The sequence below is a fragment of the Saccopteryx bilineata genome, chromosome 12 (genome assembly GCF_036850765.1).
Source record: "Saccopteryx bilineata isolate mSacBil1 chromosome 12, mSacBil1_pri_phased_curated, whole genome shotgun sequence".
Lineage (NCBI taxonomy): Eukaryota > Metazoa > Chordata > Mammalia > Chiroptera > Emballonuridae > Saccopteryx > Saccopteryx bilineata.
The window spans coordinates 50,768,455-50,787,535 of record NC_089501.1 but is presented as its reverse complement, the minus strand read 5'-3'; the positions used below and the strand labels follow the sequence as shown (position 1 = coordinate 50,787,535).

The 19,081-nt window shown below is 44.5% G+C and overlaps 1 protein-coding gene across 3 annotated transcripts in view; it reads right to left on the bottom strand.

Annotated features, from left to right (window-relative positions):
• The window catches only part of TULP4 (TUB like protein 4), a 184,734-nt gene that overhangs the window by 66,621 nt on the left and 99,032 nt on the right, over positions 1-19,081 (bottom strand). For all 3 annotated transcript variants that reach the window (XM_066248421.1, XM_066248423.1, XM_066248422.1), the window contains exon 3: positions 8,940-9,068. In XM_066248421.1, coding sequence (XP_066104518.1) covers positions 8,940-9,068 — 129 coding nt within the window. The remainder of the gene's footprint in view (positions 1-8,939; positions 9,069-19,081) is intronic.

Here is a 19,081-nt window from a genome sequence, read left to right as displayed (position 1 = left end):
AAAAAGCTCAAATAAACAACTTGACCCTGCATCTAAAAGAACTAGAAAAAGAACAGGAAGTAAAGCCCAGAGGAAGTAGAAGGGAGGAAATAATAAAGACCAGAGCGGAAATAAATGACATAGAGGTTAAAGAAACAATACAGAGGATCAACGAAACCAGAGGCTGGTTCTTTGAAAAGGTAAACAAGATCGATGAACCTTTAACCAGACTCACCAAGAAAAAAAAGAGAAGATTCAAATAAATAAAATTAGAAATGAGAGTGGAGCAATAACTGACACAACAGAAATACAAAATATTGTAAGAAAATACTATGAAGAACTTTATGCCAAAAAACTTGACAACCTAGATGAAATGGACAAATTCCTTGAAACATATAATCTTCCAAAAATCATTCTGGAAGAATCAGAAAACCTAAACAGACCAATTACAACAAATGAGATTGAAACAGTTATCAAAAAACTCCCAAAAAAGAAAAGTTCTGGGCCTGATGGCTTCACAAGTGAATTCTACCAAATATTCAAAGAAGAACTAAATCTTATCCTTCTCAAGCTATTTCAAAAAATTTAAGAGGAAGGAAGACTTCCAAGCACCTTTTCTGAGGCGAGCACAATTCTGATTCCAAAACCAGGCAAAGACAACACAAAGAAAGAAAATTATAGGCCAATATCCCTGATGAATTTAGATGCTAAAATCCTCAACAAAATATTAAACCGGATCCAGTAATATATGAAAAAAATCATACACCATGATCAAGTGGGATTTATTCTGGGGAGGCAAGGCTGGTACAATATTCGCAAATCAATCAATGTGATTATCACATGAACAAAAGGAAGGAGGAAAAACACATGATAATTTCAATAGATGCAGAAAAAGCATTTGATAAAATCCAGCACCCATTAATAATCAAAACTCTCAGCAAAGTGGGAATACAGGGAACATACCTCAACATGATAAAGGTCATCTATGACAAACCCACAGCCAACATCATACTCAATGGGCAAAAATTAAAAGCAATCCCCTTAAGATCAGGAACAAGGCAGGGTGCCCCCTTTCACCACTCTTATTCAACATAGTTCTGGAAGTCCTAGCCACAGCAATCAGACAAGAAAAAGAAATAAAAGGCATCCAAATTGGAAAAGAAGAAGTAAAACTATCATTACTTGCAGATGATATGATATTGTATATAGAAAACCCTAAAGTCGCAGTCAAAAAACTACTGGACCTGATAAATGAATTCAGCAAGGAGGCAGGATATAAAATTAATACTCAGAAATCAGAGGCATTTTTATACACCAACAATGAACTGTCAGAAAGAGAAATCAGGGAATCAATCCCCTTTACCATTACAACCAAAAAAATAAAGTACCTAGGAATAAATTTAACCAGGGAGATTAAAGACTTGTACTTGGAAAATTATAAAACATTGATAAAAGAAATCAGGGAAGATACAAACAAGTGGAAGCATATACCGTGCTCATGGTTAGGAAGAATAAACATCATTAAAATGTCTGTATTACCCAAAGCAATTTATAAATTCAATGTAATACCAATTAAAATACCAATGACTTACTTCAAAGATATAGAACACATAGTCCAAAAATTTATATGGAACCAAAGAGAACATGAATAGCCTCAGCAATCTTAAAAAAGAAGAAAAAGTGGGAGGTATCACACTTCCGGATATCAAGTTATACTACAGGCCATTGTACTCAAAACAGCCTGGTACTGGCATAAGAACAGGCATATAGATCAATGGAAAGAACAGAGAACCCAGAAATAGACCCACACCTTTATGGACAACTGATATTTCACAAAGGAGGTAAGAGCATACAATGGAGTAAAGACAGCCTCTTCAACAAATGGTGTTGGGAAAATTGGACAGCTACCTGCAAAATAATGAAACTAGACCACCAATTTACACCATTCAAAAAAATAAACTCAAAATGGATAAAGGACTTAAATGTAAGCCATAAAACCATAAGCATCTTAGAAGAAAATATAGGCAGTAAGCTCTCTAACATCTCTCGCAGAAATATGTAATATTTGCCGATTTATCCCCACAGGCAAGTGAAAAGACAGGATAAACAAATGGGACTATATCAAACTAAAAAGCTTTTGTAAAGCTAAAGACAATAAGAACAGAATAAAAAGACAAACTACACAATGGGAGAACATATTAGACAATACGTCTGATAAGGGTTTAATAACCAAAATTTATGAAGAACTTGTAAAACTCAATACCAGGAAGATAAACAATCCAATCAAAAAATGGGCAAAAGAAATGAATAGACACTTCTCCAAAGAGGCCAACAGGCATATGAAAAGATGCTCAACATCACTAATCATTAGAGAAATGCAAATTAAAACCACAATGAGATATCATCTCACACCAGTAAGAAAGGCGCTCATCAACAAAACAACACAGAATAAGTGCTGGCAAGGATGTGGAGAAAAGGGAACCCTCCTGCACTGCTGGTGGGAATGCAGACTGGTGCAGCCACTGTGGAAAACAGTATGGAGATTCCTCAAGAAATTAAAAATCAGGCCCTGGCCGACTGGCTCAGTGGTAGAGCGTTGGTCTGGTGTGCAGGAGTCCCGGGTTCGATTCCCGGCCAGGGCACACAGGAGAAGCGTCCATCTGCTTCTCCACCCCACCCCCTCTCTTTCTTCTCTGTCTCTTTCTTCCCCTCCCACAGCCAAGGCTCCACTGGAGCAAAGTTGGCCCGGACACTGAGGATGGCTCTGTGGCCTCTGGCTCAGGCGCTAGAATGGCTCTGGTTGTAACAGAGCTACGCCCCAAATGGGCAGAACATTGCCCCCCTGGTGGGCGTGCCGGGTGGATCCCGGTCGGGCGCATGCGGGAGTCTGTCTGACTGCCTCCATTTCCAACTTCAGAAAAAAAAAAAAAAATTAAAAATCAAACTGCCTTTTGACCCAGCTATCCCACTTTTAGGAAAATACCCCAAGAACACCATAGCACTGTTTCAAAAGAAGAAATGCACCCCCATGTTTATGGCAGCATTGTTCACAATAGCGAAGATCTAAAAACAGCCCAAGTGTCAGTCAGTGGACAAGTGGATTAAAAAGCTTTGGTACATATATACTATGGAATACTACTCAGCCATAAGAAATGATGACATCGGATCATTTACAATAACATGGATGGACCTTGATAACATTATACTGAGCGAAATAAGTAAATCAGAAAAAACTAAGAACTAAATGACTCCATACATAGGTGGGACATAAAAATAAGACTCAGAGACATGGACAAGAGTATGGGGGTTACAGGGTGGGGGGAGGAGAGGGAGAAGGTTGGGGGAGGGGAGGGGCACAAAGAAAACCAGTTAGAAGGTGACTGAAGACAATTGGACTTTGGGTGATGGGAATGCAGCATAATCGAATGTCAAAATAACCTGGAGATGTTCTCTCTGAACATATGTAGCCTGATTTATCAATGTCACCCCATTAAAATTAATAAAAATAAAATAAAATAATGCTAGTAATAAAAAAATTACTATCTGCACCTTCACAAGAAAGTTAACAGAACCCTAGAACATGATCAGTTTTTGTAAATGTTTTATGTGTGTTTGAAAAAAATGTATGTTCTCTTATTGGTGGATTCAGAATGTATACATGTCCATTAGGTCAAGCTTATTAACTGTGTTGTTCACATCTTCTAATATCTTTGTTGATGTGTGTTTTTGTTGAAACCTCTGAGTATATCAATGAATTTATCAAATTTCCCTTTCAGTTCTATTTTCTTCATAAATTTTTAAGCTATCATTATTAATAGGTATATACATATTTAAAATAGCTTCTTGGGAAATAAACTAAAGCTTTTATCACCATGTATTATCCTTTATAAACCAAACATTGCTTTCGGTCTATGTAAAATCTATTTTAGCTGATAGATCTATCAGCTACTTCAGCTTTGCTTATTACTTGATATTTGTCTAATGTATCTTTTCCATTCTTTTTTTTTTTAATAATTTTATTTTTTTAATGGGGTGACATCAATAAATCAGGATACATATATTCAAAGATAACAAGTCCAGGTTATCGTGTCGTTCAATTACTTGCATATGCTTTTAAGTTTTAGGTGTGGTTCTTAATAGTGTACAGTCATTTTTTAAAAAATATAATCTGCCAAACATTATCTTTTGATTTGTGAATTTAGTCATTTATTTTTATTCTAGTTAGTTATACTTGGTCCTGCTTCTTATCACCTTAAGTTTCTGTCTCAGTTTACACTGCCTTTCTCTCTCATCTCTGCTTACTAACATAAAACGTTGGTACCTAGTGTTCACCATTGTTTATATTTAGAAATGTACTTTCTTTAAAATTTGTGACATTAAAAAATAATAAAAAATTTGTGATGTTACTAAATATACCACATTTCAGGAAATAATAAAATAAATGAATACAAACCAAAGGGACACGAACTTTTTGCTGCTTTGCCAGCAGGGGTTATAAGTTGACGCAGAATGATCAGCAATCTGCAGTGCGACAATGGCAAGGATTTGCGAGAAAATTCTTTAACAGCTAGCTGGTTTGGTTACTGGAAAAAGTTGTTTTCTTGGGTAAATTCAGAACCTTGATTTCACTGGTCTTATGCTTTAACCAATTACACTTCCTAGTTTTCCTTAAGAACTTAAAACATGTTTTAGAGACACATTAATTCTGCAAATAAATTTAAAAAGTCTTTCCTTCCACTTTGTAAAAATAACACTTCTATTTACATGCATTTTAACTCATTGATCTTGCACAATACTTGTACTAAAAGGAAAAACATCTTAGTAGAAGGCTAATAGTCATTTAAAAGAATCTCGGCCAGCCCTGGCCGGTTGGCTCAGCAATAGAGCGTCGGCCTAGCATGCGGAGGACCTGGGTTCGATTCCCAGCCAGGGCATACAGGAGAAGCGCCCATTTGCTTCTCCACCCCTCCGCCGCGCCTTCCTCTCTGTCTCTCTCTTCCCCTCCCGCAGCCAAGGCTCCATTGGAGCAGAGATGGCCCGGGCACTGGGGATGGCTCCTTGGCCTCTGCCCCAGGCGCTAGAGTGGCTCTGGTTGCAACATGGCAACGCCCAGGATGGGCAGAGCATCACCCCCTGGTGGGCAGAGCGTTGCCCCAGGGTGGGCGTGCCAGGTGGATCCCGGTCAGGCGCATGCGGGAGTCTGTCTGACTGTCTCTCCCTGTTTCCAGCTTCAGAAGAAAAAAAAAAAAAAAGAATCTCGTCCAAGACACCACCAATCTTACAGTCCCAAAAATGGAAACAGGATGTTTACATGAACTAACTGGGTTGATTACATTAGGTCAGCAGAGTGATGAGAACATGTCACAACTGAAAGAAGCAAAAGCAAAAACAGTTGTGCCCAGTGCTGTATAGAAGGTGAGCAGCAAGCCTCTCCCACTGCTTTCAGTTGCAGAGGGTCCCAGTGCTCTCCTCATTCCACTAACCAGTGTGCTCAGACGTGGACTGGCTGAGGCTGAGCAGGGCCGGGGATAGCTTTTTCTTAGACCTGCCTCAGTGACTACACTATGAAAATATGCATGCACTATTCCAGACTCAATCATTTCCTAAAAGAGGAACTCTTAAAGCATCACTTAGCTTTTGCCAGATGTTTGATTATTTTGTCTCAATGAAAGGCATGTTATATAACAAGGATCACCTGTCATTTATTCTAAAGAGTATTATTTTTCTCTTAGCAGATTTCAAGGATCTTCCTCTTTCAAGTCACAAACTGCCCTGCCTCCCACCAGAGACCGTTTCCGGTGCACAGAGCCTCCGCACCCTCCGCCGCTGGTTCCCCTCACCAAAATGTGTTCTCTGCTCAGATCTGACTTCTCCACAATTAAAAGCAACCATACCTCCTCAAAATGTAGGCATTTAATGATGACAACTGCTCAATGGGTCCTGCAATGTGTAGAATCAGTTCCAAAAAGTAAAATTATATAAAAGCATGAATCAGAGTACAAGACACCCTTTACGCTGGTAGAACCCAGCAGGCACAGGCACTTGTGACATTCTCAGTGATCCATGTAAGCTCATTCACCCACAAGTCTGAATTCAGCCTTCCTTTCTTCTTTCTAACATGTCTGTTTGCACCCAATTCTGAATGACAAGAAAAGCTGAGGAATATGATGGTGGTAGAGACCACACAGCTGTTGCCTCTACCGAGGGTTTTCCAGATTCAGTGTACTTTTGTCCCTTAATGCCAGGAAGCACCTTTCCTGGGTGTTATGTACTTTGTGAGAAGGAAAGTGCGCAGGCTGGCACCCCGATGTGGTCACACCTGAATAACAGGGAGGGGTAGGAGGGAGATCTCTCGGGCAGCTCCCATCTCAAGTCTGATCTTAGAATTATAAATACAGTAAAGGTACAGCAGAATTGAAAGAATTAAATATGCACTCTGGGAAGCAGGAATAAAAACATGAAGCAACTAAACAGTATTGCTACCTCAAAAATGTTAAAACAATCAATATATTATGAATGCAATACACACATTTCTGCTAAAAGAGAAAAGTTTTTGTCAGGAAATGAGGCAGTGTGATACAGCACTTTGGACTCAAACCTCAGTTCAAGTTCTGCTTCTGCACCCGTGAGCTTATTTAACAGCATCTCCTGAAAGGGTTCCTGTGGAGACTGAGCCAACACGTGGACGGGAGGCACTGAGCTGGCATCCCCGGCTCCCGGTCACTGCAGCTCTCTGGGTAACACTTTAAGGACCTCATGCTGTCCTAATGAAACCACGTCTCACCTGACCACGGGGCGCTTCTGAGGAAAGAGTTCACACCTTGGTGAACAGGAAAATTACAGCACCTTAGAGACTCTTCCGGGCAAATTCAGAGAAGTGTCTGCAGGAAGCCATGAGGACCGCTGCCGCCAGACCTGAGGCGAGTCTCTGGTGATGACATCATGGAGACTATTCTAGGGCAGGTGGGTTCTATGCTCGGGTGCTATAGAGGCACTAGCACCTCATAATTCTGTAGACACTCCAACAACTTCTGGAGAATATCCTATGCAGACAATGCCACAAGCATTCCCCACGTTTAGTCTTCCTTAGTCCCAGTAATCCCCTGGGGCAGGCACCGTGAGAGGCCCTATGTTACAGATGAGGGAATGAGGTACAGAGGGGTGTCTCCACTGAGGAGTCACCCACCAAGTGGCATTCCTGGCCTGTATGGTTTCACTCCAGAGCTCATGCTCTTTTTATTTTTTATTTTTTTGTATTTTTCTGAAGCTGGAAACAGGGAGAGACAGTCAGACTCCCGCATGTGCCCGACCGGGATCCACCTGGCACGCCCACCAGGGGGCGATGCTCTGCCCCTCCGAGGCGTCACTCTGTTGCAACCAGAGCCACTCTAGCGCCTGGGGCAGAGGCCAAGAAGCCATCCCCAGCGCCCGGGTCATCTTTGCTCCAATGGAGCCTTGGCTGCGGGAGGGGAAGAGAGAGACAGAGAGGAAGGGGGGGTGGAGAAGCAGATGGGCGCTTCTCCTGTGTGCCCTGGCCAGGAATCGAACCCGGGACTTCTGCACGCCAGGCTGACGCTCTACCACTGAGCAAACCGGCCAGGGCCAGAGCTCATGCTCTTGACCACAACATCCACCTTCTTGGTGACACAAACTTCTCATGGTCATGGACATCTCCATATCTGTGGCTCTATTAAGAAGGCTAATTAGTAGTCACATGGTAGGTTCTAACTCCTTTTTTTATCACTCTATGGAAGAATGCAGGAAACTAACATGACCTTTTCAGTCAGTGAAAAAATATTATACTTACCCTATCAAATAAACAGCCTCACAAAGAAAGAAAATTCTACTTTACCCAAAGGTAGATTTGTCTTGTGTGGTGACATCTTATAAAAATCCTCAATCTGCTAATAATCACTGCTAATACCTTTACTCCTTGCAGTGTTATGTTGTGTCACTGGTCTCTGTCTTTCAGACTTGGGGAGCTCCCAGCTTGCTTAAGCCACAGAGCAGAGAGGAAAGGGTGAGAACCCTGTCCTCAGAAACATGAACGCCAGTCCCAGGGAAAGCATCTGGGCGAGGAGGGCAGCACAGTCGTCCTGAGGACTCGGTGCTGGAGCCCTCACTGCTCACCGCTGCGGACAGGTCACAGGGGAAGGTCCCGTGTCCTCAATCAGAGAGGAAAGGGTGAGAACCCTGTCCTCAGAAACATGAACGCCAGTCCCAGGGAAAGCATCTGGGCGAGGAGAGCTGCACAGTCGTCCTGAGGACTCGGTGCTGGAGCCCTCACTGCTCACCGCTGCGGACAGGTCACAGGGGAAGGTCCCGTGTCCTCAAGCACAGAAAAGGCGCTCCCTGCAGCCATCCCCACGTGGGAGGAAGAGCAGAGCTGTCCCCTGAGCCAGAAGGCTTTATGGAGTGGGGTTTTAAATAGCACAGCTCTGCAGGGTGTCCCTGGAGCAACTATTTTCCTCTAACGGGGACAAATCTTTATCGGAAAGGAGGAGCTGAGGGAGGACCACAGGCAGCTGTGCTAATTGAGACCTGACAGAAGAAAGTGTAGAAACTCCGCTGGTGAGTGGCTGGGAGAGAGCCGTGCGCTCCCAGCGAGAGACCCACGAGGCTTACAGCACAGGGAAAACACCCTGCCGACGGGAGCTAGCAAGTGATCTTCCAGGAGTGCTCCCCAGGCCCCCAATTTACCAGGCACTCCCAACACTGCGTGCACAACAAATCACAGGGTTCATTCAAGCTCTAGAACGGAGCATCCTCACGGCAGCAGCACGGCTGAGGGGAGGAAGTAGGATCCTTCTGGTGATATGCCCAGGAAGACAAAAGGTGGGGTCCTCCTTCCACTTATCTCTACTCCCCGTTTCTGGGAAGAGCTTACTGTGGCCCTGGAACACGGGGTCTGGGCTGCCTCTCCAGCAGTCTTCCACTGCAGGAGGCCCCGGTCCACCCACCTGGGCCCCTCGGTCGTTGACCAGCTCCACAGACCACCTTCCTTCATACTGAATCCACACAAATATGCCTCCATCCGCGTCGCACGTGGCCAGCTTCTGGTAGGGCTCGTTCCACCTCACCAGCACAACCTAGGAAGAAACCAAGAAGGTATTTACCCCCAGAAAATGAACCAGTGTGCCCGAATTACGCCCACCGAGAGCTCAAACTTCAGAACTAAACAGAATGCACAGTTAGAGGAAAAGACTGGGGGAGGGTGTGGGGATTAGGGAAGGGGACAGGGCACGGAACAGAGCGCGCGCGCGCGCGCACACACACACACACACACACACACACACACACGGCAGAGTCACAGGGAACCAGACCCACATAAGGGCTTCCTGACAAATGATAAACTATACCATGAAAATGTCCATCGCTATAAAAACAGAGGGCCCAGAGGCCGTCTGTGCCCTGCCTCACCTCTCACAAGTGCAAGGATCTCTCATCTGATGGTCCTGTATGATGGGAAAACAATTTTCACAAAATCTACAGTGTATTTGAATCAGGGTATTACTTATTTAGTGCAGAGAGAGGAAAAGATAGGTCTATTTAGTTTCACTTCCCCCCAGTGTGAAATTTCCTATCTCTTTTCCAGACTTTTATTTCCAAATAGTTCAGCATCTAAACAAGGCCAATTTGGAAAACATACATGTTTGAAATATCTAAGTTATTTAGGATTTACCACAGAGGAAAGAGGAAGAAATTTTAAGTTGCAAAAATGTCTGAGTATAAAAATTTAATTTTTAAATTTGAAAAATTCGCCTGACCAGGCGGTGACGCAATGGATAGAGCGTCGGACTGGGGATGCCGAGGACCCAGGTTCGAGACCCCGAGGTCACCAGCTTGAGCACAGGCTCATCTGGCTTGAGCAAAAAGCTCACCAGCTTGGACCCAAGGTCACTGGCTCGAGCAAGGGGTTACTCAGTTTGCTGAAGGCCCATGGTCAAGGCACATGAGAAAGCAATCAATGAACTAAGGTGTCGCAACAAATTTGAAAAATTCTGCACTTGGATAATCACTTTCATCGTCCTCAACTCTCACTCCCTCAACTGAAAGACAGGCCCTGTGGGGGGTGGTCTATAGAATTGGATAAATGCCTAAGGACAGCCCTCAGAGAGCCCAGGAGAACCTTTAAGGACATCGGGCTATGACATCATCCCAGGAGCCTGGGAGCCACTGGGAGCCTGCGTTCATTGTGGTCAATGTTGCCTTAGTGTCGTCACCTGTCTGGCCCATGCTGGTGATCATGTCGACTTAAGTCACTCAGTCAGACACTCAGCTCACACTTAGGCTCATGCTGTGTGGTGCTGTGACCGATACAAATATGGAGAAGATCTGGCCCACTCTTCCGAACAGTCCAGCTGGGAGCCGGGACATCCACAAATATGTGGACATAGACCAACGTGTGCCCGTCAAACTGGGACTATCAAACTAGGATCAGTAAGAGCACAATGACGTTCATAAGAAAGCTCTGAATCCTGTCTCCTCCCAGGGCCTTGTGCCTAACAAACTACTAACCCTCGTGAACACATCGCACCTGTATAAATGTGTCTCCAAATTCTAACTTATACCACTGACCCCTGAACAACACAGGGGGCTTGGGCACTGACCCTACTCAGTCAGAAACACACCTATACTTTCTGATTCCCCTGAACCTTAATTAACTACAGCTATCCATCAGTTTCCATGAGCGATCGGTTCCAGAACTGCAATATGCCAACACCCACGTAGGCTCCAGGCCCCTGTATAAAACGGCACAGACTGATGCACAATCATTGGCCATCTGCCATCTGCAGTTGGTAGAACTGTGGATGTAAAACCTGGGGGATAGAGACGGCTGACTATATATTTATTTGGAAAAAAAGCATATGGGTAAACTCATGCAGTTCAAACTGTGTTGTTCGAGGGTCGATCGTGCAGCAGACTGTCAGGTACCTCCACAATGACCAGACCCCTCCTCATGCCATATCTGTGTCCAAAACACAGACCAACACAGAGGCCCAGTCACTTCTCAAAGTTGTACCATGGGCACACCTGATTTTAGGTCCTCAAGTTTGTTTTCAAGGCCCCAGAAAGATGGGAATCCCTAGCATTGGTCCGCCATGCATATTGGTATTAGCAATAGTTGTAAGATACAAAATAAATTCCTCAGATTTTCAAGAGGATACTCTTACCCACTTCAAATACACTGCTCACAAACATCAGGAGATATTTTGTTGCTTCATATTCATTTTGAAATATCCCCTAATGTTTGTGAGCAGTATAGTTGCAAGAATCAGAGCTATGAGGCTGCAATGTTGAGAGATGGCAAGCACCAGTCAAATCTAACCTAGTTGATGGCTCCCACGCCAAAGGCAACTTCCCTGGATGCGGTCAGACCCCCAGCAGCCCACGCACCCACCCCTCTGCCGAGAGCGCCTCCTAACTCTGGTTCCTGCTCTGCGTGTGTGGCGCTCACACCACCCACTGTGAGAGTGGTATCTGTCACTGCACACTCACCCTCCCTGCTGAGCCATCCTGCTTGAGAAAAGGACAGTCAGGATCATCTCTGAATACCGACACACAGTCATTTTGAATATGTTGTGCCAAAGAGTAATATGTAATTAGAAGTTATGATCCTTAGTTATATTTTTGAACTATAAAAGGTTAATGTAAACTATTTCAACAGGTTATTTTCAACTCCCAAAGGCATTTTAACAACAGCGAGTGATGCCTGACTGTTAAAACGGTTAGGTGCTAAGGCAGCTTTGCCCTTAGAGCGTTCAGTTCACTGAGTGGACATACTCTGGTGCTCTAATTGCAACTAGAGAGCTGTGAACACACACAGGCGGGCCCTCGACACAGGTGAATGGGGAGCAACAAATCCAGATTCACTTCTTTAAGTCTAGATTTTCAAATTCTCTATTTAAATTACCGATCTAATTTTTTTAAATAGTAAAACCACGACAGCAACGAAAGTCTTGAACTGCACTGAGCATGTCATGAAATTTAGAATTCCCAAATGATCAGTAAGAGCCAACTGTATAAAGTTCTTTCAGACCCAGTGATGCTCTGACCCGAGCCCTGGGGTCCACAAAAGCGCACACAGCTGCCTTCCAGTCCCCAAGGCCACAGGGTCGCCACTGAAGGCTGCGATCACTGACAGCCTCCGGAGTGGCTGCCGCAGGACGGACTACGGCCAACGACAGGATACGCACTACAGACCAGGGTTCAATTACTTTCTTAACACAGTGACCACTTATCTACCATGACCCTCCTTACAAAACAGTGTTTGATGACAAGGTGTCATATTTGAGAGCAGAGAGGTCAGTCACATTTTCTATACTTCTGTCTTTTTTGCTTTAACATCCAGGAATGGTTGCATATTTGGTTCACATCAATAATCAAAACCCCAAGTCTTCATGAAAACAGCCGGCATAGCCACAGCATGACACACACACAAAAGAGCAGACATAAGAAAATTTTTAAAGTTATTTCTGATGTCAAAGATTTCTTGGTCTTCTGAGAACAGTGGCAGTTTTTGGATAAGCAAAAAGTTCACACACTCGGCTCTGGCCAGTGGCTCAGTGGATAGAGCGTTGGTGTGGCATATGAACATGTGGGTTCAATTCCTGGTGAGGGTACACAGGAAAAGCGACCATCTGCTTCTCTCCCTCTTCCTCTCCTGCAGCCAGTGACTTGATTGGTTCGAGTGTCAGTCTGGGGCAATGAGGATGGTTCAGTTGGTCCAAGCGTGTTAGTCTCAGGCACTAAAAATAGATTGGTACTCTAGCACTGGCCCTAGGTGGGGGTTGCCAGGTAGATTCTGGTTGGGGCACATGCAGAAGTTTGCCTCACTATCTCCCCTCCTCTCACCTGAAAAAAAAAGTTCACAGATTCAAGTGCATCCTTTTGTAATTCCTCATCACCTGAGACGAGATGCAGCAGTAAATGGAAACGTACTCTCCACACGCCCCCACACATGTGTACTGTGAATTCTCACCAGTACAACTGAGTGAGTGGGTAGCTCCCCTAAGTTTGGAAAATAAATCTTTTTAAGGATTCTGGGTTGTTTGTTTGTTTGTTTGTTTATTTATATTTTTCCAAAGCTGGAAATGGGGAGGCAGTCAGACAGACTCCCGCATGCGCCCAACCGGGATCCACCCAGCATGCCCACCAGGGGGCGATACTCTGCCCATCTGGGGTGTTGCTCTGTTGCAACCAGAGCCATTCTAGTGCCTGAGGCAGAGGCCATGGAGCCATCCTCAGCACCCGGGTCAACTTTGCTCCAGTGGAGTCTTGGCTGCGGGAGGGGAAGAGAGAGACAGAGAGGACAGAGAGGAAGGAGAGGGGGAGGAGTGGAGAAGCAGATAGGCGCTTCTCCTGTGTGCCCTGGCCAGGAACCGAACCCGGGACTCCCACATACCAGGCTGATGCTCTACCACTGAACCAACTGGCCAGGGCCAGGATTCTGGGTTTTAAAATAACGTCAAACTGCTCACGTTGTTTCTCTGAGGTCATGTTCTCATTTCTCCTTTCACTGCCAGGTCCAGCTGCCCACCTTCTTGCGGGCAGCTCATTTCCTGTTCTCTGAATCCTTCCAGGCTATCTGGCCACATCAGGACGTGCCAGAATGTGCTGAGGTGGGCCAGCTGTGTTCTCAGTCGCCAGACTAGGTGGCAGAACGCAGGGTGCTCAGACAGTCTCAGGCGGCACTGTCCTTCCCTTTTAAAGGAAAACGGGGCTCGGGCTCATATTGGGCACAGAAGAACCTCGGAGTTGAGGCTGTTGGCTGAAGTGCGAGTTCTTCTACTAAAAAGACCAAGGATAAGCTAAGCTTTGACCTCGGTCTTTCATTATTCAAAAAAAATGCAGCCTGTTACCCTCTCTAATGTAAGCTGAGCTATCATTTTATAGGCTTTGCTAGCAATAAATATTAATTGAGGACCATTAGGAGTAGAGAATCTATACTAAAAACACAGGAAGGTCTGCTGGATGTCTGGGCTGTAATCTAACACCCTAAATAAGTCACTTCGCTACTGACGCCCAGAACTATTTTTAGGAAGAACAAAACTGTGTCAGTTAAACCAATTCAAGGATATTCACCTTTTACAAGCAAGAATCCTTCAAATGGTGTTAATAAGTATGAATATCATTTGTATTTTATAGAAATATATGGCACCTCAGTGAATAGCCAGTATCATCACTATTCAGAAATATTTCTTTCAACCTAAAAAGAATATAATTTGAATAAATGCTAGATACAAATAGCTCCAGCAGTAACTCGCTGTGAATGATTATTACCACTTGGTTCTTCTTATTCTGTCATTTATTAAGTAAAAGAGCAATAACATCAATTGTACAAGAAAAACAAAATGAGTGACAGTTTAATTTCAGATACATTTACTCATTTAAACAAAGAACCAAGAGTGTCTTAGAATATAGGCTGGAAACAATTCACTGTGAACAGTGGTCTCCAGACTGGTACCCCCTGGCAGGAAGCCCCAATGAAACTGTGGTCGTGGTGACAGCTGAGCCGCCCGGTGCCCCTCTCGGGCCGGCCGGCAGCGCAGAGCCCTGTGGAGTCGCGAGGAGCATGAGAAAGGACAGCGCCAGGCACACAGCGAACCTCCAGTCAAGTGGAGCTCCGTGTTTATCTGTGAGCTGAAACCTCGGGAATATGTCTGGTTAGGCACAGTCTTTAGTCTATGGTTTCCTCTTCTGATAAATGGTTTGGAAGATGGCCCCTCTTTCGAGACCCACCTCCTGTCACTTGCACTGCCCACCCAACTCTGTATCTTAAAAATCCACACCCCGCAGTTCCTGCCCCCTTTGGCCTGGACAGCCCTCTGGCTCTTGGCACCTGGTGGCGAAGCTTCCCCGACGGCCCAGCCACGGCCTCTCGCCACGACCGACCGCAGCACTGTCCCAGCAGCCAGCACAACCACTCAAGCCCTGCCTCACCCCCTAGGCGGCTGTGCGCCTTACCAGCCAACAACTGCTTTGCCTTCCTGTTCTCGGGGCCCCAGCGCTGCATCAGGCACAGTAGGCATGCCGAAAATATTTCTAAATTTAATCCTGAGAACGATTAACCATATTTCTGTAGAATTTTATACCATTCTCTCTCTCTCAACAGTAAGATGTTAGAAAAGGATCAAATAAGAGTTTCTCTTTAGAGGGGACGGCTTTATTGAGACAAAAGTCACATACAATTCACCCATTAAATGTTCAATTCAATAGTTTCAGTGTACATATTTAGAGTTCTGCAACCATCACATTAAATTCTGGAGCATCAACCACTCCCCCCACCCAGTATTCCCTCCAAAGCTAGGCAATCACTAATCTTTCTATCTCTATGGATTTGCCTATTCTGAACATTTCGCATGAATGAAATCATACAATACACACCTCCTGAACCTGGCTTCTTTCACTAAGAACATTCTGTAGGTTTGTCCATGCTATAGCATGTATCAATACTTATTTCCTTTATGTGTCCAAATAAATATTCTGTTGTATTGATATGCCATATTTTGTTTAGCTATTCAGTTGATAAACTTTTGGGCTGTTTCTATCTTTTGGCTATTATAAGTAATACTGCTATGAACATGTATACAAGTTTTTATACGAACATACGTTTTCATTTTGGGGGGTATATACTTAGGAGTGGAGTTGCTGGGTCATATAGTAATACCATGTTTAACTTTTTAAGGAACTGCCAGACTGGTGTCCAAAGTGGCTGTACTGATTTACATTCCCAATAGCAATGTACGAAGGTTCTAATTTCTCCACATTCTTACCAACACTTGATATTATCTTTTTGATTGTAGCCACCCTAGTCAATGTGAAGTGTTTTCAATTACGTTTCTCTGATGGCTAATGGTGTTGAGCACTTTAGCACCTTTTGAATTGCTTTTTGGACATTTGTATATCTAAAAGTGACATCTGGGTGAGAGGGGAGAGGAGAGGGACAGATATAAGGTGATGGAAAATGATTTGACTTTGGGTGATGCGTACACAATGTAATCAACAGTTCAAATATTATAGAAATGTTTACCTGAAACCTACGTACTCTTATTGATCAATGTCACCCCATTAAATTTAATTTTCTAAATAAAAAAAATTTTTTTAAAGTTACATTTAGTCAAAGGAAAGAAAAAATGACAAGCTGTCCATTCCTTGGCTCTCTCCTCTCCCCTCCCACTCAGTCCGCCAAGGACTGGCCCTTGGCTGGGGCGAGGTGGCAGGCCAGGCCCTCTTAGATGAAGCCAGCAACATGGAGGGGCATCTCCTCAATGGAGGTGTTGTAGAAGCTCTTGATGTCCCAAAGAGTCCTCTTGAATTCTTGTCACCATATTAACAGCCACACCCTTACAGCCCAAACATCCACCCCGACTGACTCTGTGGCTGCAGGTTTTCCCACGGGCAGAGTTTCTCTTCTTAAGCCATCTGAAACACTGTATCTAAAAAAACTTTTGCTTTTATTTCCATGTAATCCAATTTACTTCTCTCATTTACATGTTCACAAATCTCATCTCCATTCATTCACTTAGTTCAATTTGTTGATAAGAACTAGAAGGAAATGGCCCAAAGACAATGCAGGTATTCAGAAAACACAGGTCTGTGGTTAGAGCCCTGAAACCCAAGGGCCAAGCCTGGTGCCTCCAAAGGGCTCTGCACCTGCATGCCGGGGGGAGAATGACTTTCTCAGTCCTAGCTTCTCTAGGACACTTGCCAGGAAACGCACAGCTCCACATTCCTTACCGATGTTTGCCAAGCCTTCTTATTGGATAGAGTTTATATCATGAGGCAGGACTACACCAGGGATTAAGAACTCTACCAAGACTCCTGATAGGAATGCAAAATTACCATTCCTAGACTTCACACCTGCTAAATGGCACCAAGCCTTCCACTAAGACAGTCTGTAAGAAACCCAGTTTATACCTCCATCTCTTGTGCAGTTAGAGTCACTGTATTGTGTATACCTCAAACTCCATATCGTCTGTGATCTAAGTTCCATCCTTTTCCATTCTGTCTCAGTTGCCATCTCCTGAGTAGAAATTTTCCTGCAGAGTATTTTCCATCACAAACACTATTCGTTGAAGTTGCAACACACCTTTCCGTGTTTCTCCCCTCTATCTCTAATATTTTGATACACTGGAGTCTATTTGGACAAGTATGACATGCCCATACCTAAGTGAAATATCCTGCAAAGCTTAAATATTCACCAGTCAAGAAAAACATCTAGCACGTGGATCATGACATGCTGTATTTTGCTTCCTGTTAAATGGCCCTATATGACACCTTAATCCAAATAATGGGTATTCACCTTCCTCTTATTAACAGCTGAGTTTCTCGCATCCCCTTCCAACAATTCTATTTCCTGTCATCATCTTTGCACAACTAATGTTTTTGAATGATCTCACATTTCTGCATTTTGTATTTAATCTAAACCACAAACTCACAGGTGGCGAAAAAACCCTTCTCACTCCTCTCCCCACATCATAAGACCCTGTTGCTAGGGAAGAGTGGCTTTTTAATAAAGCTCTTATTAACCAACCGGGAAATTCATGGGAGTGCTCCCTCAATGCCACCACGGACCAATCTCAGATAGAGTCCTAAACGAAAATGATGTCAACCAATGAGGTAGCAAGGGCTCCCAGCCTGGCACAGCTCTCCGCTGGACGAGGGATGCTGAGCTAGAGTCCCAGCTTTCTCACTCACCGCAGCTGCATGAAGGCACGAGCCAGCTGCTGCTACGAGGAGGAGAGAGGACCACCTTCAAGGTGCAAGCTGCAGCTGAGCTGACCTCCCACAGGAAGCTTTTCCTGCCAGGGGAGCCCAAGCCCGTTCCCTGCCCTGCTTCCCAGTCAAACCCCCCCCCCTTCTACGGTGGCCCCTGGGCCACACTGCGCTGCAACCCTCAGTGTCTCCAGGACCTGGCACAGCCCTGCCCCAAGGGCGATGCTCAGCTGTTGTCTGAACTGATCCAAGTGGAAAAGAGGGCACACAGATAGAGTCACATATTATAGGTTTTTCTTTTATTCATTTGGCAACTAGTGTTGACCATGGTTACAGCTTCAAAATCATTTGTATCACAAAATCGGGGAAGGTGAAGAGTGGTGTCTGTACTGCAGAATCCTAGTCACATCATATTAAAACTGACTGACCCTCCTTTCACTTCCCAGTCAAAAGTGGGGAAGACTCCGGCATTTAAAAATGATTGCCGGAGAATCCATAATACCTTAAAAACACTGTACGTTTGGTTACGATTCAGTTTTTTAAGACATGGTTATTAGCAAGGTCATACCACATGGAAGGTTTGAATCATCTATGGGAGGTCAACTGAGAACTGGATTTTAGGTAATATTCATGCTTCTGAAGCTCAAAACAGCCCAAGAATTGAAAGTAATTTGTCCTCATAATATTCATGTGAGCCTTCATAACTTTCTCATCAGTCAGGGAGCATTTTTCTTTTTTTTTTTTTCTTTTTTAGTTTTTGATTTTAGAGAGTGGAGAGAGCGGGAGAGGAGGAGGCAGGGAGAAGGAGAGAAAGGGGAGAAGATGGGAGAGAAGGGGGGAGGAACAGGAAGCATCAACTTGTAGTAGTTGCTTCTTGCATATGTACATGCCTTGACAGAGCAAGCCTGGAGTTTCGAACTGGGGACCTCAGCATTCGAGGTCGACTCTATCCACTGCGCCACCACAGGCCAAGCAGTCCAAGAGCATGTGCAGAGAAGACAACATACACAAAGTTTCATCTGACACCTTTCCATGACTTATCCGCAGAGCTACCAGTAAGATTCGGGCTCCTAGAAATAAGTCCAGAATACTACACTGTTTGTGAGTGATTAACTCCATGGCCACTCAGAATTAGAGAATCCACACACATCTGAAAAAAGGAAACGGAAGAGCAGCGGGGGTGTATCTCACCGAGGACGATGCCATGCGCAGTACAAGTCAGAAGACAGCACCTGACAGGAAAGAAACCAGAAGGCCCCACTCAGGTGAGCTACAGACTGATGGGTCTCCACGTGCGGGAGAGCTGCCTGCTTCTCGCTCACGTCTGAGGCCCACGGCTCCCCTGGGCACGGGGCCCCAGAGCGCCTTCCGATGACAGAATACA